Raw genomic sequence first — 17,172 nt, 5'->3', positions numbered from 1 at the left:
GCCCAGGAAGTGATCAACTGGTCACTTCAGGAAAAAGACCTATTGCAGCTTTTTGTATCCGTGTAGCCACACAGGAGGTTAGCCATATAAACCTTAGAGTTCACTTCTTTGTCCTGGGTACAAGAGGGATCCAGTCCTTCAGGACCCCTCTCAGGTTACCGCATGCAGAGTACAGTCTTCTTTTGATCTTTTGCAGGTCATGGAAAGTGTTCTCAGAAGGCTGCCATATTTATGATTGGCACCAGCTAGTGGGTTGGAGTGACTCCTGGCTTCTCCTAACCAGTGGTGTTAATGTTCTCATGGGTAACCCTATCAACTTTTACAACTGTTCCTTTTAGCCCTAATGCAAATAATCCTACAGTGCACCTTACTCCTAAAATTCATGATGGAAAAGCCTGTCCACCTTTGTGCAGAGCTAGTGTGCCCACCCAAAGGTATGGCCAAGCAAAAGAGTTGCCACACATCTGGGGCCATTAAAAACCAGTCAGGTGTAGCTCCTCTCCCACAGGGTTTAGTGCCAGCTTGGATGAGGGAAAATGGCTTGCCTTCACAAGGTCTCACCATACATTTACTGGTGAGCAGGCAGACCCCTTTATAGGCTAATGATGTTCCTGGGTCCACCCTAAATGGTCTTCCTGCATGGGTAACAAGAAAACCATCCCAAACCCTGGCCGTTGTTTGTCTCTGGGAGCAGTTCTCATGACTTGCTAAGGTCACGCACCTGTATACCAGCTGTTAGATTAGTTATGCTAATCAGCGTGTTGGAGGTTCAAGCTGTAAAATCTGACTTTACTATTAAATTGGATTTTTTACTAAATACTGAAAATAGTTCTTGAATGACTTTTGTAGCCATTTCCTGTTAATAATGATAAATTAAAGTTTGTAATCTGCATTTTAATATTTTCTCAGATCAGTGAAAATAGCTTTTGGGGCCTGGTCACTAGAGGAACATGTCTTTTTTAGTTTCACAGATGTTCTACTTTTAAATATCAGGCACCCTACATTGTGAGTGGCAAGGTGAATTTGGGGAAGCATATTAATATTTAAAAGCATTGAGTTCCCATCCGTCTAAAGCAGTTATTTTGTCAGGTCTGTACTACAGGTTTTAGGCTGCATCAGTCATGCTATAAAGGGTAAGACTGGAGCCATGTTTTCAGAGTCACTGTGGAGGATGGCACAACCAGTGCAGCAGCCCATTATGCCACTTAAGGTTAAATCAATTTCGAAGTGTTTAAAGTGGAAACACAAGTACTTTACTCCTCTTTAGTAGGGTTCAAAGTGCACAAAGCAAAAAATAGGGTCTAGAAAAAAGTGAAAAATCTGGCCTGAACATGCAAAAAAGGTGGATTTGCTACAGGTACCATCCTACAATTTGCTCTTATACACTACAGAGTGGTACCCTTCTCTTTGACAATTGCTTGTTGATGGAAACCCTGAAGAGAGGCACGCGTGTTGTACTCATGGCAGGTGACCAGTTTCATTGGACTGCCTTCTGTTTGAAACTCTGAAAAAGACACTAAGCAACACTCCTGGACTTTCCCATAATATTAGCATGTGAACTCACCAATTACGCCATCCCATACGTTTTTCAACTGTCATTATCTAGTATACATCTATGTTCCATTGTTGTAAAAACCAGAATTTAATTCAGTAATGTGACACTCTTCCACTGCTGCCTCTGATATAGACTGCTGCTTATCAGTTGCCTGAAAAACGTTCAATAACTGCTCTCCCTCTCCACCACCCCAAATGACTGCCCTGGTTTATCTCAGAAGGCACACATTTCAATAAGGTGTTTCCAATCACAATCAGAGCAAATAATAGTGTCCCTTTCATAGTGATGTCCAGACGTTAATTTCTAATATTGGGTCAGCCTCAAACCCTTCAAAGAAAAGGCATATCCTACCACATGGGGCTCCATTCTCACAGGTGCTATTTGTGTATCATGCATGTGCTTGAGTTTGGGTTTAAGGTCTGAATTGTCTAGCATCTAAATTCCCATACTAAGCAGCATTCTTGCTGAAAGTCTCTTTACAGAGTCAAGCCTAGCAAAGGAACATTATTTCCATTGGTCAGCAGACATATGAAAGAAGTAGGATAACTCAGTTTTTATTACATAGGCTAAAGTGAACAGTTCACAACATGAAAACGTTTTCAAATTAGCAAGGACCGTCTCTTTTAAAAGCTTTTTAAAAATCACATGCACAAGAAGTCTATCCAATTTTACAACTTCCTACGAATGTTTTTATTCCATTGCCTATGGCAATGATGACAAAAGGGGAGATAATATAGAAAGAAAAATGTTTAGTTTAATGTCACTATGGGTAAACTAATTGCTGGATACCAAGTACTGTTAAGCAATTGTAAATGTAATTGTGGCATTTCTATAGCGCGTTTAACCAGAAGGCATCAAAGCGCAGCAACTGACTCTCTAGGGGACTAAACACAAAATATGATCCAGAGATTTGGCACATGCTCTGTTTTCCAATGAAGACATTCAGTCATCTTTCCATCTGCTGCTTATTCACCAGTTTTATGTTTAAGGAAACATTTTATTAGGACAATCACTTGCTGGTGGGATGGGTTGTATCTCACACTTAGTTAAATAAGCTCAGCATATTGTTGGAGAGGTCTCTCTAACAGGAAGGAGTGCTTAATTAGTTGAATGTGTTCCTATTTGTCTGGATGTTAGGACATCAAACATTGTTTGGGACTTTTGCAAGGAAACCAACTTCGAAAATGCCTCATTATAAGTAGGAGAAGTGCATTTCTAAGGCCAGTCTTCTTTAATCAGGACATGCTGAAGTGAAATTGCAATTTACCCTCTATAGGACAAATCTTACATTTTCTGAGTGCTGATAGGTGTTACAAAGATGAATTGCAGGAACTTCAGACGTAGCCATGAGGTACAAAAACAAGTAAAGGTTTATTTAAGCTTGGATGGAAGATGGTAGTTACAGGATGGTAGTTAAGATAATCCAAGGCTCCACCAGGAACAGCATCCTTGCTGCTCAGCCCACAGTCTCCACCTGTATCTCTCACACACAACCAGGCACTCCAACATTCTGCTCACTCATCAACATTCTAACATTCCACATCCGCATCACATTCATACTCAGGGCCGGACTGGGAACTGAAACCAATCCAGGCAAACTGCTCGGCTGGCCCCCCTGGGGTGCAGCCAAGCTGTTTGCTTGGGCAGGTTTCGTCCAATTTTGTTACAGGGGGGCCACATTGCTGGCCCCTGGTAAGGAAAACAGCCCCCAGGGGCTTAAAACCGGCCCCCACCCTGCGGCCCACCGGGGAAACGCCCGGTGCCTGCAATGGCCTGTCTGGCCCTGTTCATACTGGCTGAGCAGCAGGGAAAGGAAATCAAGGTACAACAATAACATTCCACATTTATCCAGTGTAGGTATTTGTGATACCATAGTCCCAGGTTCCATAAAAACACATTTAGGTGGGTTGTTTTGAAATGTTTCACACACTGAACCATAGCCCAAGACGAAACTCAACTTTACACACCAACCATGAAAATACAACTCAATCTAAGTGTTGTGAAATATTTCCTGCAAAAATAACAATTGATGGACAGAATGCAGAACAATGTCATACATTCACCCCAGTACAGAGATCTGGGCCTAAATCCATCGTTTTTTTGCTCACCATGCCATTCCAGTTTGAACCCAGCCATATGCAAATCAGTCTTGACCCTGTGCCCCATGGGAACAGTCCAGCCCGAACTGCCAAGCCAGGTCCTCCCTGGACTGGAAACAAGCATCCTAGGACCGGTTTCGGGCTTTCAGCCCTCATCAGCCAGGATAGCCTGATTCCAGTGGCATGGAGAGCAAGGGACTCACGTCTGAGCATACCCTTCCCACTCGGGGTGACAAATGCAAAAATAACAATTGATGGACAGAATGCAGAACAATGTCATACATTCACCCCAGTACAGAGATCTGGGCCTAAATCCATTGTTTTTTTGCTCACCATGCCATTCCAGTTTGAACCCAGCCATATGCAAATCAGTCTTGACCCTGTGCCCCATGGGAACAGTCCAGCCCGAACTGCCAAGCCAGGTCCTCCCTGGACTGGAAACAAGCATCCTAGGACCGGTTTCGGGCTTTCAGCCCTCATCAGCCAGGATAGCCTGATTCCAGTGGCATGGAGAGCAAGGGACTCACGTCTGAGCATGCCCTTCCCACTCGGGGTGACAAATGCAAAAATAACAATTGATGGACAGAATGCAGAACAATGTCATACATTCACCCCAGTACAGAGATCTGGGCCTAAATCCATCGTTTTTTTGCTCACCATGCCATTCCAGTTTGAACCCAGCCATATGCAAATCAGTCTTGACCCTGTGCCCCATGGGAACAGTCCAGCCCGAACTGCCAAGCCAGGTCCTCCCTGGACTGGAAACAAGCATCCTAGGACCGGTTTCGGGCTTTCAGCCCTCATCAGCCAGGATAGCCTGATTCCAGTGGCATGGAGAGCAAGGGACTCACGTCTGAGCATACCCTTCCCACTCGGGGTGACAAATGCAAAAATAACAATTGATGGACAGAATGCAGAACAATGTCATACATTCACCCCAGTACAGAGATCTGGGCCTAAATCTATCGTTTTTTTGCTCACCATGCCATTCCAGTTTGAACCCAGCCATATGCAAATCAGTCTTGACCCTGTGCCCCATGGGAACAGTCCAGCCCGAACTGCCAAGCCAGGTCCTCCCTGGACTGGAAACAAGCATCCTAGGACCGGTTTCGGGCTTTCAGCCCTCATCAGCCAGGATAGCCTGATTCCAGTGGCATGGAGAGCAAGGGACTCACGTCTGAGCATACCCTTCCCACTCGGGGTGACAAATGCAAAAATAACAATTGATGGACAGAATGCAGAACAATGTCATACATTCACCCCAGTACAGAGATCTGGGCCTAAATCCATCGTTTTTTTGCTCACCATGCCATTCCAGTTTGAACCCAGCCATATGCAAATCAGTCTTGACCCTGTGCCCCATGGGAACAGTCCAGCCCGAACTGCCAAGCCAGGTCCTCCCTGGACTGGAAACAAGCATCCTAGGACCGGTTTCGGGCTTTCAGCCCTCATCAGCCAGGATAGCCTGATTCCAGTGGCATGGAGAGCAAGGGACTCACGTCTGAGCATACCCTTCCCACTCGGGGTGACAAATGCAAAAATAACAATTGATGGACAGAATGCAGAACAATGTCATACATTCACCCCAGTACAGAGATCTGGGCCTAAATCCATCGTTTTTTTGCTCACCATGCCGTTCCAGTTTGAACCCAGCCATATGCAAATCAGTCTTGACCCTGTGCCCCATGGGAACAGTCCAGCCCGAACTGCCAAGCCAGGTCCTCCCTGGACTGGAAACAAGCATCCTAGGACCGGTTTCGGGCTTTCAGCCCTCATCAGCCAGGATAGCCTGATTCCAGTGGCATGGAGAGCAAGGGACTCACGTCTGAGCATACCCTTCCCACTCGGGGTGACAAATGCAAAAATAACAATTGATGGACAGAATGCAGAACAATGTCATACATTCACCCCAGTACAGAGATCTGGGCCTAAATCCATCGTTTTTTTGCTCACCATGCCATTCCAGTTTGAACCCAGCCATATGCAAATCAGTCTTGATAGCCAGAAACCGGTCCTAGGATGCTTGATTCCGGTCCAGGGAAGACATGGCTTGGCAGTTCGGGCTGGACTGTTCCCATGAGGCACAGGGTCAAGACTGATTTGCATATGGCCATGTCTAAACTGGGGTGGTGTAGTGGGCAAAAGAACGATGGATTTAACCCAGATCTCTTGACTGGGGGAGAATGTCTGCATTGTCAGCATTCCGTCCATCATTTGTTTGTTGTAACGCTTTTCGCCCTAAGTGGGATGGGTATTCCCAGACGTGGGACCCGTGCTCACTACGCCACTGGAGTCAAGCTATCCTGGCTGATGACGGCTGATAGCCAGAAACCGGTCCTAGGATGCTTGATTCCGGTCCAGGGAAGACATGGCTTGGCAGTTCGGGCTGGACTGTTCCCATGAGGCACAGGGTCAAGACTGATTTGCATATGGCCATGTCTAAACTGGGGTGGTGTAGTGGGCAAAAGAACGATGGATTTAACCCAGATCTCTTGACTGGGGGAGAATGTCTGCATTGTCAGCATTCCGTCCATCATTTGTTTGTTGTAACGCTTTTCGCCCTAAGTGGGATGGGTATTCCCAGACGTGGGACCCGTGCTCACTACGCCACTGGAGTCAAGCTATCCTGGCTGATGACGGCTGATAGCCAGAAACCGGTCCTAGGATGCTTGATTCCGGTCCAGGGAAGACATGGCTTGGCAGTTCGGGCTGGACTGTTCCCATGAGGCACAGGGTCAAGACTGATTTGCATATGGCCATGTCTAAACTGGGGTGGTGTAGTGGGCAAAAGAACGATGGATTTAACCCAGATCTCTTGACTGGGGGAGAATGTCTGCATTGTCAGCATTCCGTCCATCATTTGTTTGTTGTAACGCTTTTCGCCCTAAGTGGGATGGGTATTCCCAGACGTGGGACCCGTGCTCACTACGCCACTGGAGTCAAGCTATCCTGGCTGATGACGGCTGATAGCCAGAAACCGGTCCTAGGATGCTTGATTCCGGTCCAGGGAAGACATGGCTTGGCAGTTCGGGCTGGACTGTTCCCATGAGGCACAGGGTCAAGACTGATTTGCATATGGCCATGTCTAAACTGGGGTGGTGTAGTGGGCAAAAGAACGATGGATTTAACCCAGATCTCTTGACTGGGGGAGAATGTCTGCATTGTCAGCATTCCGTCCATCATTTGTTTGTTGTGAAATATTTCCTGGCAATTTTAAGAGGAGAGGTATGCAGTTAGGAACAATAAGAATTGTTCAGATGCAACTGGTGGATAGGCTGTTGGCCAACACCTGGGTGCCTCGGCGGTGTATGCTCTAGGGAAAGTCTATAGCTAACAATAGGTAACCTGATAGTTGAAGGTTCGAATTCTACCAGATCCACCCATCCTCTCGTCCCTCTGTGGTCAATAAAGTGAGTCCCATTGAGTTGGTTAATAGTTGTAGACTCCTATATATATAAATGTCCTGTTTATTATCTATAATAATTCAATATTAAATCTCTGCCCTAGATTAAAGGGTTGAAATTAGTTGAAAAGAAGAAAACATGGGTCTGCTCAACAACCATATCCTCAGGCATTGGTGTTATGACAAGTACTGCAACAGGTATTGCGTGGGACGGAATAGACAAACATGGTTCAAAAGTGAACAAAAATGGCTTATTAAGCATTGTTTTAATTGGATCTTGTTGGCTACAGTAGACCTGAGTTTCACCTCCTTCAATAAAGAGATCTGATAACTTTATGTTTCATAACGGTCGACTTGTATGGTGATCAAACCTATTTATAACAAATCCAAATCTTCTGTGATTGGAATTGATCTGATGAATGAATTAAAGTGGTGCAGATCATTATGACTGTTTTTTGCTTTTTCTAGCGCTTTTGGTATGACAGGCTCTTTTATAGTATTGCAGTTTATATTATTTCTTAGTGCCAACAATGCCTTATGGTAGATGTAGGATAAATACCACCATCTGTATATTTATAATTGGTAGAAAGCACACATTTATTACACACTGTCCGCATATTAGAACACAGTTTAATAGTTAATCAAGAGCCGAAAATATCCTCTCTCTTATGCTTCCTAAACCAGCATATAAAATAGCTGCTATCTGGTATGTACAGCAGTATTTTTTTTACTTTGGTTTTCATTATGATTTACCTGGAATTTTCAACTTTATTTTCGCTCGACAGAATTACTGTTACTGTTACCGGGGGTCTCAATAATTCCGGGAGCATTGAAATAATGGGAATGCAGGAATCAGTGTTTGTTGCATGCTTTGTCCAGTCATTCAAACTGGGATTTAGGCTCCTTTAAACTGCTTCAATCCCTGCATTAAAACAATAATTTGTAATTCCAAAGTAACTGGTAACTCCTATTACTCCTGTGCGTGTGGGGGGTGGTGTGGTCTGGGACTCTCCTGAAAAGAAGTGCCATAAAGAATAACAGTTGGCCCCACAGCCAGGTTCGCTCCTGCGGGGATGGTGGATTCCATCAATGGTCCCCACAATATTCATCTCAAACATTTTGCCTCCACCAATAAATACTGTCTTTCAGATTGTTAAGTTTAAGATTTCCGATAGGTTTCTCCATCGCTGCTGTTTTTCATGCCACTTCTGGAGAGTCCAGGATCAGACCCCCTGGCAATAGGATATACCATATGAACCTTTTCCCTGTGTGAGATTTGATTGAGTCTTCTGCTAGTATTGGTGCCCATTGTATTTACTACTGCAAGTGTTATGAATCCAGGACCTATAGGCCACTCGCACTTGTGCTCTTGCTCCTTATTGTCCTGATGATGACATTTGGAGTGATTATAAGGATGAAATGCATTGACAATTTGCTAACCAGATTGTAGGACTATCATTGACAGTTTTTACATTTACTGTGATCCTGTTAATCTCTATTTGGCCATCGCCCCCTCTTAATTAATTATTTTGGGTACCCTTACCAGATATATTATTTGTAAATATACTGTATTATCACTTTTTTAAAATTGAGTCCTGTGTGATAACATACTACAGCAAATATTAGAAAATTTGGGCAATAGTAATATTTAAAAAAAATATTTAATTAGTTTTCATTTATTGTGTTTAACGTCTGTTTTCCCTTATTCTTCAGCTAGGCTTTTTATGTTTATTGATGTCCTGGACATATACTTTGAATCCAACTGTTTATTAAGGTGTTCTGTGATAAATTCATTCTGAACCGTTGTTCTTTGTAATTTCATGGGAATAATGAGGCTACTAGGGGGCCAAAGCATAATGTAAATATCTATAAAATACTGAAAAGTAATATAAATGTTGCAATGGCCTATTGGATCTGCCATCAACGAAAGGATTTTAAAAAGTGAGGAAAGAAATATTGAAGGAATAATTAGACAACAATTGACTGACCACATTCAATCAGTTAAGAAGTAGGGGCTTATGCAGGACCATGTTGACATTTTCTTTTCACAGTAACTGCTCTGTTCGATGTTAAACCATGTGCGTGCTGGGTGGAGAAGAAGAAAATAGTGATGCCTCACAGCTATCTTAGAAGGAGCCCTGCCAGGGGAGGCTTTTGCAGCCTTAAGTGTTAACATTTTTTAGAACCTTTCTGAATATTTGTTGTTGGGGCCACTTTAAGGTTTCCATTACATGACTTTTACCCAATCCACTGACCTACAAATTACTTAGTGGAAAGCGGACACGTCAGAGGCAACAGCAACAGTATGGGTCAGGACTATACACACTATATAAATAAAATCAGGATGAAAAATTGTGTGTTATTCAAGGGCTTAAAGCATATGTGATAAATAAAATATGTACTGCCTTAGCTTCATTAATTTCTTGCTAGATGTTATACTGCTTTATACAAAAATATACATTTAATTATCACTGATTGATGTGGCGTAGTTATTGCACTAGGGAGACAATCTTATTCTGAACACTCAGCGATGGTTACATTTTCAGGCAAATGAAAATGGAGAATAAATTTGCAACAATAATGAGCAAAATACGTTTTCTACAAGCAAATTTTGGAAAGCGTATGTGAAATTCAGGATAGTACCATTTAGCGTACCTTTAAAATGAGAATTTAAGACTTTCTGAGTCATCATTTGAAGTAATCCAGCACACTTCAGGTGAAAACTGCATGCGACTCAGAAATATACAGAGGATTATATTCATCAGATATAGCTTTAATGCGTAAGTAAATAACTGATTTATTAAAGGTGCATATGATATAATAAACAGCAAGCGGTAGCACAGATAATATCCAAAGCCAAACAAATATTTCATATCTTGATTAAATGTTAGTTAAACCTGTTTCTTTCAGTCTAAATAGGTGTCTCTTACCTGTTTATAGTCTTCAGAAACTAAGATAAATCCGTTATTGTCTATGAGGTAGCAGTTGATATTCTGGGAAGAAAATACGTTTAAAACGTTATTACATGTTACGAAACAGAAACACTTTATACATTGTAGACTGCAACAATTTTCATAGTAGGGAAGTTTCACTAACGCTTTTTGATTAATTGATTAAATGGTTTTGATCTGATAACCCCAAGATTCTTACTGAATATTGATATCAGAAAAATAAATATTAATCGCATTAATACTTATGGTTTACACTAGGCATGAGATTATTTATTTTGCCCACAAGACAGACAAAATCATGCAGAATTTGGTCACAGTTTCTATTTTCATGAATTTAAATTTGCTGACATCATTCAAAGCATTTTCAAAAATACACATTGATGTCAGAGAAAATAGAAATCAAAAAGTGACAAATTATATCTGTTTGATACACATTCTAACTGAAAGATTTAAAATTAAATGTTTGTTGATAAAAGAAAATAGTTTCCTGAAACTAAAATTCATATGTGTGAGGTACGTGTTTCAATCGGTAAATTTCCTTCAAACCAGTTGGACCACCCATAGTTGGCGTCATGACATTCACATGGTATCTATTCATTGCAGCATGTTATGTCAATGATGCTAGCCTTACATGATATATGAAATTCAATATATTCAAGGTGTACATTGGAGATTTGTTATACACATTAGAGATAAAACTGGCAGTGTGACCAGGGCCGGCTTTAGCGCTTGTGGCGCACGATGCGAGAATCATTTTTTGGCGCCCCCTGACCACCTCCTCACATTCTCTCAATACCACCGGGCATAAGTGCCCCTCATCTCTCCCATCCTAAGTTATTGCTAAACACTGATCCCCCCTGACTTTGGCGCCCCCTCCACAGGTCAGCGCCCAGTGCGGCCGCACCAGTCGCACTGCCCTAAAGCCGGCCCTTGAGTGGGACTATATTAATTTTGAGTGCCATATGTTTAAACTCGGCTACAAAGAACTATATTTAATGCGTTGTTATGTAATTTTTACAAATTAAGCAAATAATACAGTGGTAGCAGAGAAATGTATCATTTCCTCAAACTCTCTGATTAGCATTTGGAGGACACACAATGTTGTAATATTTTTTGAAAGCACAGTAACTGAATGTACCTCTGCAAGTTATGTTTTTGTTTTCGTTTTTTCCTAAATGTGAATTCTGTCTCATTTATCTAACTGCTTCAGAGAAAGAGCTGTGGTTTCGTCCGTTTGAGCAAAGTCAGACGATTCTTTGCTTCACTTAGAGATTAAATCAATGGTTTGTCACTGGCCGCGGTGTAGCCAAATGTAATGGCGGTTACCTTAAAGTTGACACAAATGAGTGCCAACTATTCCAGTGCTTCCCAAACTTTTTAGAACCATGACTCATTTTTTATGACAGACTTCGTGACACACCTACCTTTAATGGACATGAGGTGGGGCGATTTTTGAAGGTAACTAAAGCATTGTGTGTTAGCAGATTATCATTTACAGACAGCACATTTCCCATTGAAAAGGTTACTAAAGTTGACATATCGTTTACTTGATAAAATACATGTATTTACATTTTGTTGTGTGTTGCAAAAACAACATCCTACAGCTGTTCACTTCACACTGTATTCCTCCAAGATTTTCACATCGAAACTCCTCTCACTTTGCAATCATGTTAAAAGAATAAGCAGCAATAATGTACAGCCTGAATTTTACGTCTGTCTTTGACGCACAGGCAAATGTGCCAAAGGTAAACACAGAATTTAACAACATCTTTATTCCTCAGACTTTCACAAGCATAAATCAGGCCCCGACCTACCAGTGGGTCGTGTCCCACAGTTTAGGAAATGCTGAACTATTCATTTTTTACTTACTGGCCATAGCATTAAAAATGTGCATTGATTTTAGGCCAACTTTAAGGAAGAACGTTTTATGTTACAGTTATAGTTAAAGGTGAATTATAAAAATTGCATCAATACAAAAGGCATAATATTTGTCAATATATTGACAATTGTTTGGTAGGATTACATATGCAGTCACTGGGCATAATACTGCAGAGTTTGATATATTGACCACATTGACCAATAGCAAACAGACCAGCCCAGGCCACTCTCAGAAAGAGCAGACTTCACCCATCAAAACTTATTGAAAGATAACTCCTTACTTTCCGACTTTGAAAAGAAAGGCAGGAGAACTGAATTAGCCTTAATCTCCATCTGCGATGACCTTAAAACACAGTAGGCCAGAATGAGGATGCTGCACTACTTATTTTACCTTTCATCTGCTTTCAAGACAGCCAGTCGGGACACATTAATCCTAACATTTAAAGAAGTGGGCTTAAAGAGTACCTCTCTAACTTGGATCTCATCTTACCTGCACAAAAGAAAACATTTGATCCATACTCCTCCATTCTCATCAAAACCCTACAGCATTAAAGCAAGAGTCCCTCTTGGCTCTACCATATCTGCCCTTCTTTACAACATCTACAGGAAATAACTAATCAATGTTTTTGAGTTCATCTGCTATAACTAAGCAGATGATACACAGGTACCAAGGACTCAAGGACTCAAGGACATTGGAAATTCAAAAGTCCTCACTTGCCTTCAAGCCTTTGATGTAGACATGGATGTCATGGAGCTACCTCAGACTGAACACCTCCTACGGCAAGTGAAAATCTTATGACCCTTGCTGCACTTGGCCTGATGATCTAGTGCCACCACCAAAAATATCCAAGCAGGTGGGAAACCTGAGAATTACCATGGACTCTAGGGTGTCCATGAATGATCAAGTGGATATGCTATAAAGATCAACATTTCTTTCCATGAAAGCACTGCAACGCATCCTCCCACACATGGGATTTGGCCACAAAGTCAAAGCAGCAACATCTCTTGTCCTATCAAAACTAGATTAAGCTAATGGTCTCTAACACAGCTCAACTAATATGAGATTAAAGAGAATTCAAAACTCTGCTGCCTGACTACTCCAACATATAAAGTCAGAAGTAGGGGTGGGCAATAAAATCAGCTCTGCCAGTGGAGTTCATGTAAGAAGGAGTTTCAGGCAAAGTCCTCCAACTGCTGCATGCTGGAGTTTTTTCACATGTGCTGCTAAGTAACAGTTAGTTGCAAACATGAGCAAGAAATTGCGTCCCTTAGAGCTATTTTTGGGCACTACAAGGGCACCCAGTGAGATTTTCTCAATGCAGGTGATTGCAACCGTTCAAGGTGAGAAAGCTGCCGCTCAGGTAGAAATTCTACTCGAACAGCAGGAAGAAGTAGCTCCCTCAGGTGCACTGGGTGGTGCAGTTTGCATTGATTTTGCAATGAGGAACAAGCTTCCAGCGCTAAAAACCAGCGCGAGCAGTGCAACAAACCAATTTCAACCTGCTTTAGGAACTCTGTCAAGGTGGCAGTGCTTCCTAGTTTGATCGTTCGAGTCTCTCGCGAGACCGTACTTTTGATAATGGGCTGTGCATTTAGACTGAATATATTCTGATGTAGTATGTATCATTTATATACACCAGAATAGTTACAGTGTGGTTAGTTTAATGAAATGTAATCCATTATATAATTGTGGGGAAAAATAAATCACTTGGATATATGAAAAAAACACGTTTTGTCTGCATGAGACAAACATTGGTGAATAGCACACATTGATACTCATTTTTTTAGCTTAAATCCATTTATTATTATTAATACAGTTCATTCACTACTTTTTTATGATCCCGCGAAAGTCTCACAAGATCATAAACTTTTTTGGGAGGACGAATTTACACTTTCTTTTATTAAAGTACTTATGCCTTTTGGTCCCCATTAGTAGGGTGTGGGGAGAAAGTAGACTCTCAAATGGGACCTGTTCAGATTATAACAAAAGTGCACAGTGAGGTGAAATGAGACTCAGACTCAGCAGTATGCATAGTAGGGTGGGGAAGGTACACACCTCGCATGTAGGACCTTACTACTCCATAGGAACTATAACAAGTACTGACCTCTCCACTGAGACCTCTCACCAGAGAAATAACCATATAAATTAGGGTATGAACATGCATTTTACTGTCCATATACAGCTTTCCCCAGCATGGCAGACATATACAATAATGTGTGGGAAAAAATTATCCTCTCCACCTATCTCGAAGTCAATATGGATTAGCAGTACGGGGTGGGCAAATAGTGGTCTCTCTACTGACACCCCTCCCTAGAGCAACAGAGATATGCAGTGGTTTCTGGGAAAGGAGTGATGAACAAGTTACTTACCTTCGGTAACGCTTTTTCTGGTGGAAACAGTATCTCCCTGTGAATATCCCCTGCGCCAGCATTCCACAGAACTTTTTTTCCCCAGCACTCCACGTCGACGACGTCATAATGCATCGGCTCCGTTCGCGACTCCGTATGACGTCACCGGAGGCATAAGAGAACCACGTCGGCTTGATGACGTCAGTTCCACCCATTTTTTCCGTGCCTCCGAGGCGAACAGGTGAACCAACGACAGACTCAAAGTATACACAGTATACCATATACAACCACATATACATAGTATACAAAGAAAAGGAATGCTAAACAACCAAGCATTTCCTACAAATGTACAAGAAAGTATAACAACATTTCAAACAAGACCTCTTTCACGGTATACCAAGGTGGACAACGGGGAGGCGGGTGGGCCAGTGAGGAATCCACAGGCAGATACTGTATCCACCAGAAAAAGCGTTACCGAAGGTAAGTAACTTGTTCTTCTGATGGATACATCTGCCAGTGGATTCCTCACCTTGTGAATAGATTCCCACAGCAGTCCCCACTCCCGGAGGAGGGTGTCCACCTTCCTATACCAGAAAGTCTTGCAAGACAGAGCGCGCAAAGTGGCCCTCCCTCCTCATCTCAGAGTCCAAACACTAATGCTTTGCGAAAGTATGGAGGGAGGCCCAAGTCGCGGCTTTACAAATATCTGCCACAGGAACACCCAGGGCCAAAGCAGATGTAGACGATTTAGCTCTAGTTGTATGAGCTCTAATACCCTCAGGAGGAGTCTTACCAGCCAAGGCGTAACAGATCTTGATGGTAAGGATGATCCATCTCGATAAAGTGCGCTTGTGCACCGCTCTTCCTTTCGAATGACTAACATAGCCAACGAAGAGCAGATCATCCAGACGAAAGTCTTTCGTTCTGTCCAAATAAAAACTCACAGCCATCTTTGGATCCAGGCGATGGAGTCTTTCCTCCTCTTTGGAAGGATGAGGAGGTGGATAAAAAACAGGGAGAGTAATAGACTGCCCCAAATGAAACGGAGTAACAACTTTTGGCAGGAAACCAGCCCTGGTCGTGAGAACCATCCTTTCAGCATGTAATGTAAGAAAAGGGGGTTTAGAACTAAGAGCCTGAAGCTCACTCACCCTCCTTGCCGAGGTTATGGCTACAAGAAAGACCACCTTAAAGGACAACAGCCTCAAAGGACAGCTATGAAGAGGCTCAAACGGGGACCCCATGAGAAAAGTTAAGACAAGATTGAGGTCCCACTGTGGCATTACAAAGGGAGTGGGAGGAAACATGTTTGTAAGGCCCTTGATAAACCTCAGTACAACCGGAGATTTAAACAGTGATGGTAGATCAGGAAGGCATAGAAAAGCCGATAAGGCCGAAAGATAGCCCTTGACCATGGCCACAGCACAGCCCTGCTGAGCCAAGGAAAGAGCAAACTGGAGCACATTAGAAAGATGGGCTTTTAAAGGGTCAATGGACCTCTCTCCACACCACTTAACAAACTTAGACCACCTGTATGAGTAAACGGACTTTGTGGAGTGTCGCCTGGCCGATAAAATAACATCCACCACATCAGGCGGGAGAGAGAATGAACTCAGGTTGCCCCGTTCAATCTCCAGGCATGAAGGTGTAAGCTCTGGAGGTGGGGGTGTAGAAACTGCCCCTCCGACTGCGAGAGGAGGTCTGCCCTCAGAGGGAGACGGAGCGGAGGGCACAAGGAGAGGTGGAGAAGATCTGTATACCACACCCTTCTTGGCCAATCCGGGGCGACCAATATGACTCCGGCCCGGTCTTGGCGAATCTTCCTCAGAACCCGAGGAATCAAGGGTATGGGAGGAAATGCGTAAAGGAGTTGCGAGCCCCAACTCAACTGAAACGCGTCCCCAAACGCTCCCTGCATCAGAAACTGGAGACTGCAGAATGACGGGCAGTGCGCGTTCTCGCGGGTGGCGAACAGGTCCACCCGAGGATTCCCCACGTTAGAAAGAAGAGGCGAACCACCTCCGGATGAAGCCTCCACACGTGGTCGACAGAGAACTGCCGACTGAGACTGTCCACACGTTTGTTCAGCACCCCGGCCAGATGATTCGCCATCAGACAAATCTGATGGTCCTGAGCCCAGGACCATAGACATAAGGCCTTTCTGCATAGACAAAGAGACCCTACTCCTCCCTGCTGGATGACATACCACATCGCAGTAGTGTTGTCTGTCAGGACTTGAATCGACTGACCGCGAAGGGAAGGGAGGAAGGCCGTGAGCGCCAAATGAATCGCCCGCAATTCCAGAAGGTTGATGTGAAGCAACCTTTCCTCTGGAGACCAAAGACCCTTGATCTCCAGATCCCCCAGATGAGCACCCCACCCTAAGGTGGAGGCATCCGTTATCACTGTGGCCACCGATGGAGGCAGATGGAAGGGCTTTCCTTGAGACAGATTGCCCTCCACGCTCCACCAAGATTGATCCGCTGCAGCTTCTCTGGAGATCCTGATCGACTCCCTGAGATCTCCGTTGTGCTGATACCACTGCTTGCGGAGGCACCACTGGAGCACCCTCATGTGCCAGCGTGCATGACTGACCAACAGAATGCAGGAAGCGAACAGACCGAGCAGGCGAAGGACCTTCAGAACTGGAACAACCGCTCCATTGTGGAATAAAGGGACCATCTCCTGAATGTCGAGAATTCTTTGAGGAGGAGGAAATGCTCGACACACAGTAGTGTCCAGTACCGCCCCTATGAACAGGTTGCATTGAGAGGGCACCAGGTGAGATTTGGGCAAATTGATCGAAAAACCCAAGTCGAATAACAGCTGAGATGTTACCTGCCGATGATGTTGCACCATCTCTGGGGACTCTGCCTTCAGAAGCCAGTCGTCCAGGTAGGGGAAAACTGGAACCTCCGACCTCCTGAGATGAGCAGC

The 17,172-nt window shown here is 43.5% G+C and overlaps 1 protein-coding gene across 3 annotated transcripts in view; it reads right to left on the bottom strand.

The window, feature by feature from the left end:
* CACNA2D3 (calcium voltage-gated channel auxiliary subunit alpha2delta 3) overlaps positions 1-17,172 on the bottom strand; it is a 2,334,275-nt gene that overhangs the window by 193,621 nt on the left and 2,123,482 nt on the right. For all 3 annotated transcript variants that reach the window (XM_085624637.1, XM_085624639.1, XM_085624638.1), the window contains one exon: positions 9,988-10,050. In XM_085624637.1, coding sequence (XP_085480763.1) covers positions 9,988-10,050 — 63 coding nt within the window. The remainder of the gene's footprint in view (positions 1-9,987; positions 10,051-17,172) is intronic.

The sequence above is a fragment of the Triturus cristatus genome, chromosome 9 (genome assembly GCF_964204655.1).
Source record: "Triturus cristatus chromosome 9, aTriCri1.1, whole genome shotgun sequence".
Taxonomy (NCBI): domain Eukaryota; kingdom Metazoa; phylum Chordata; class Amphibia; order Caudata; family Salamandridae; genus Triturus; species Triturus cristatus.
The sequence above is the reverse complement of the archived record's forward strand: the minus strand, read 5'-3'. Positions and strand labels throughout refer to the sequence as shown.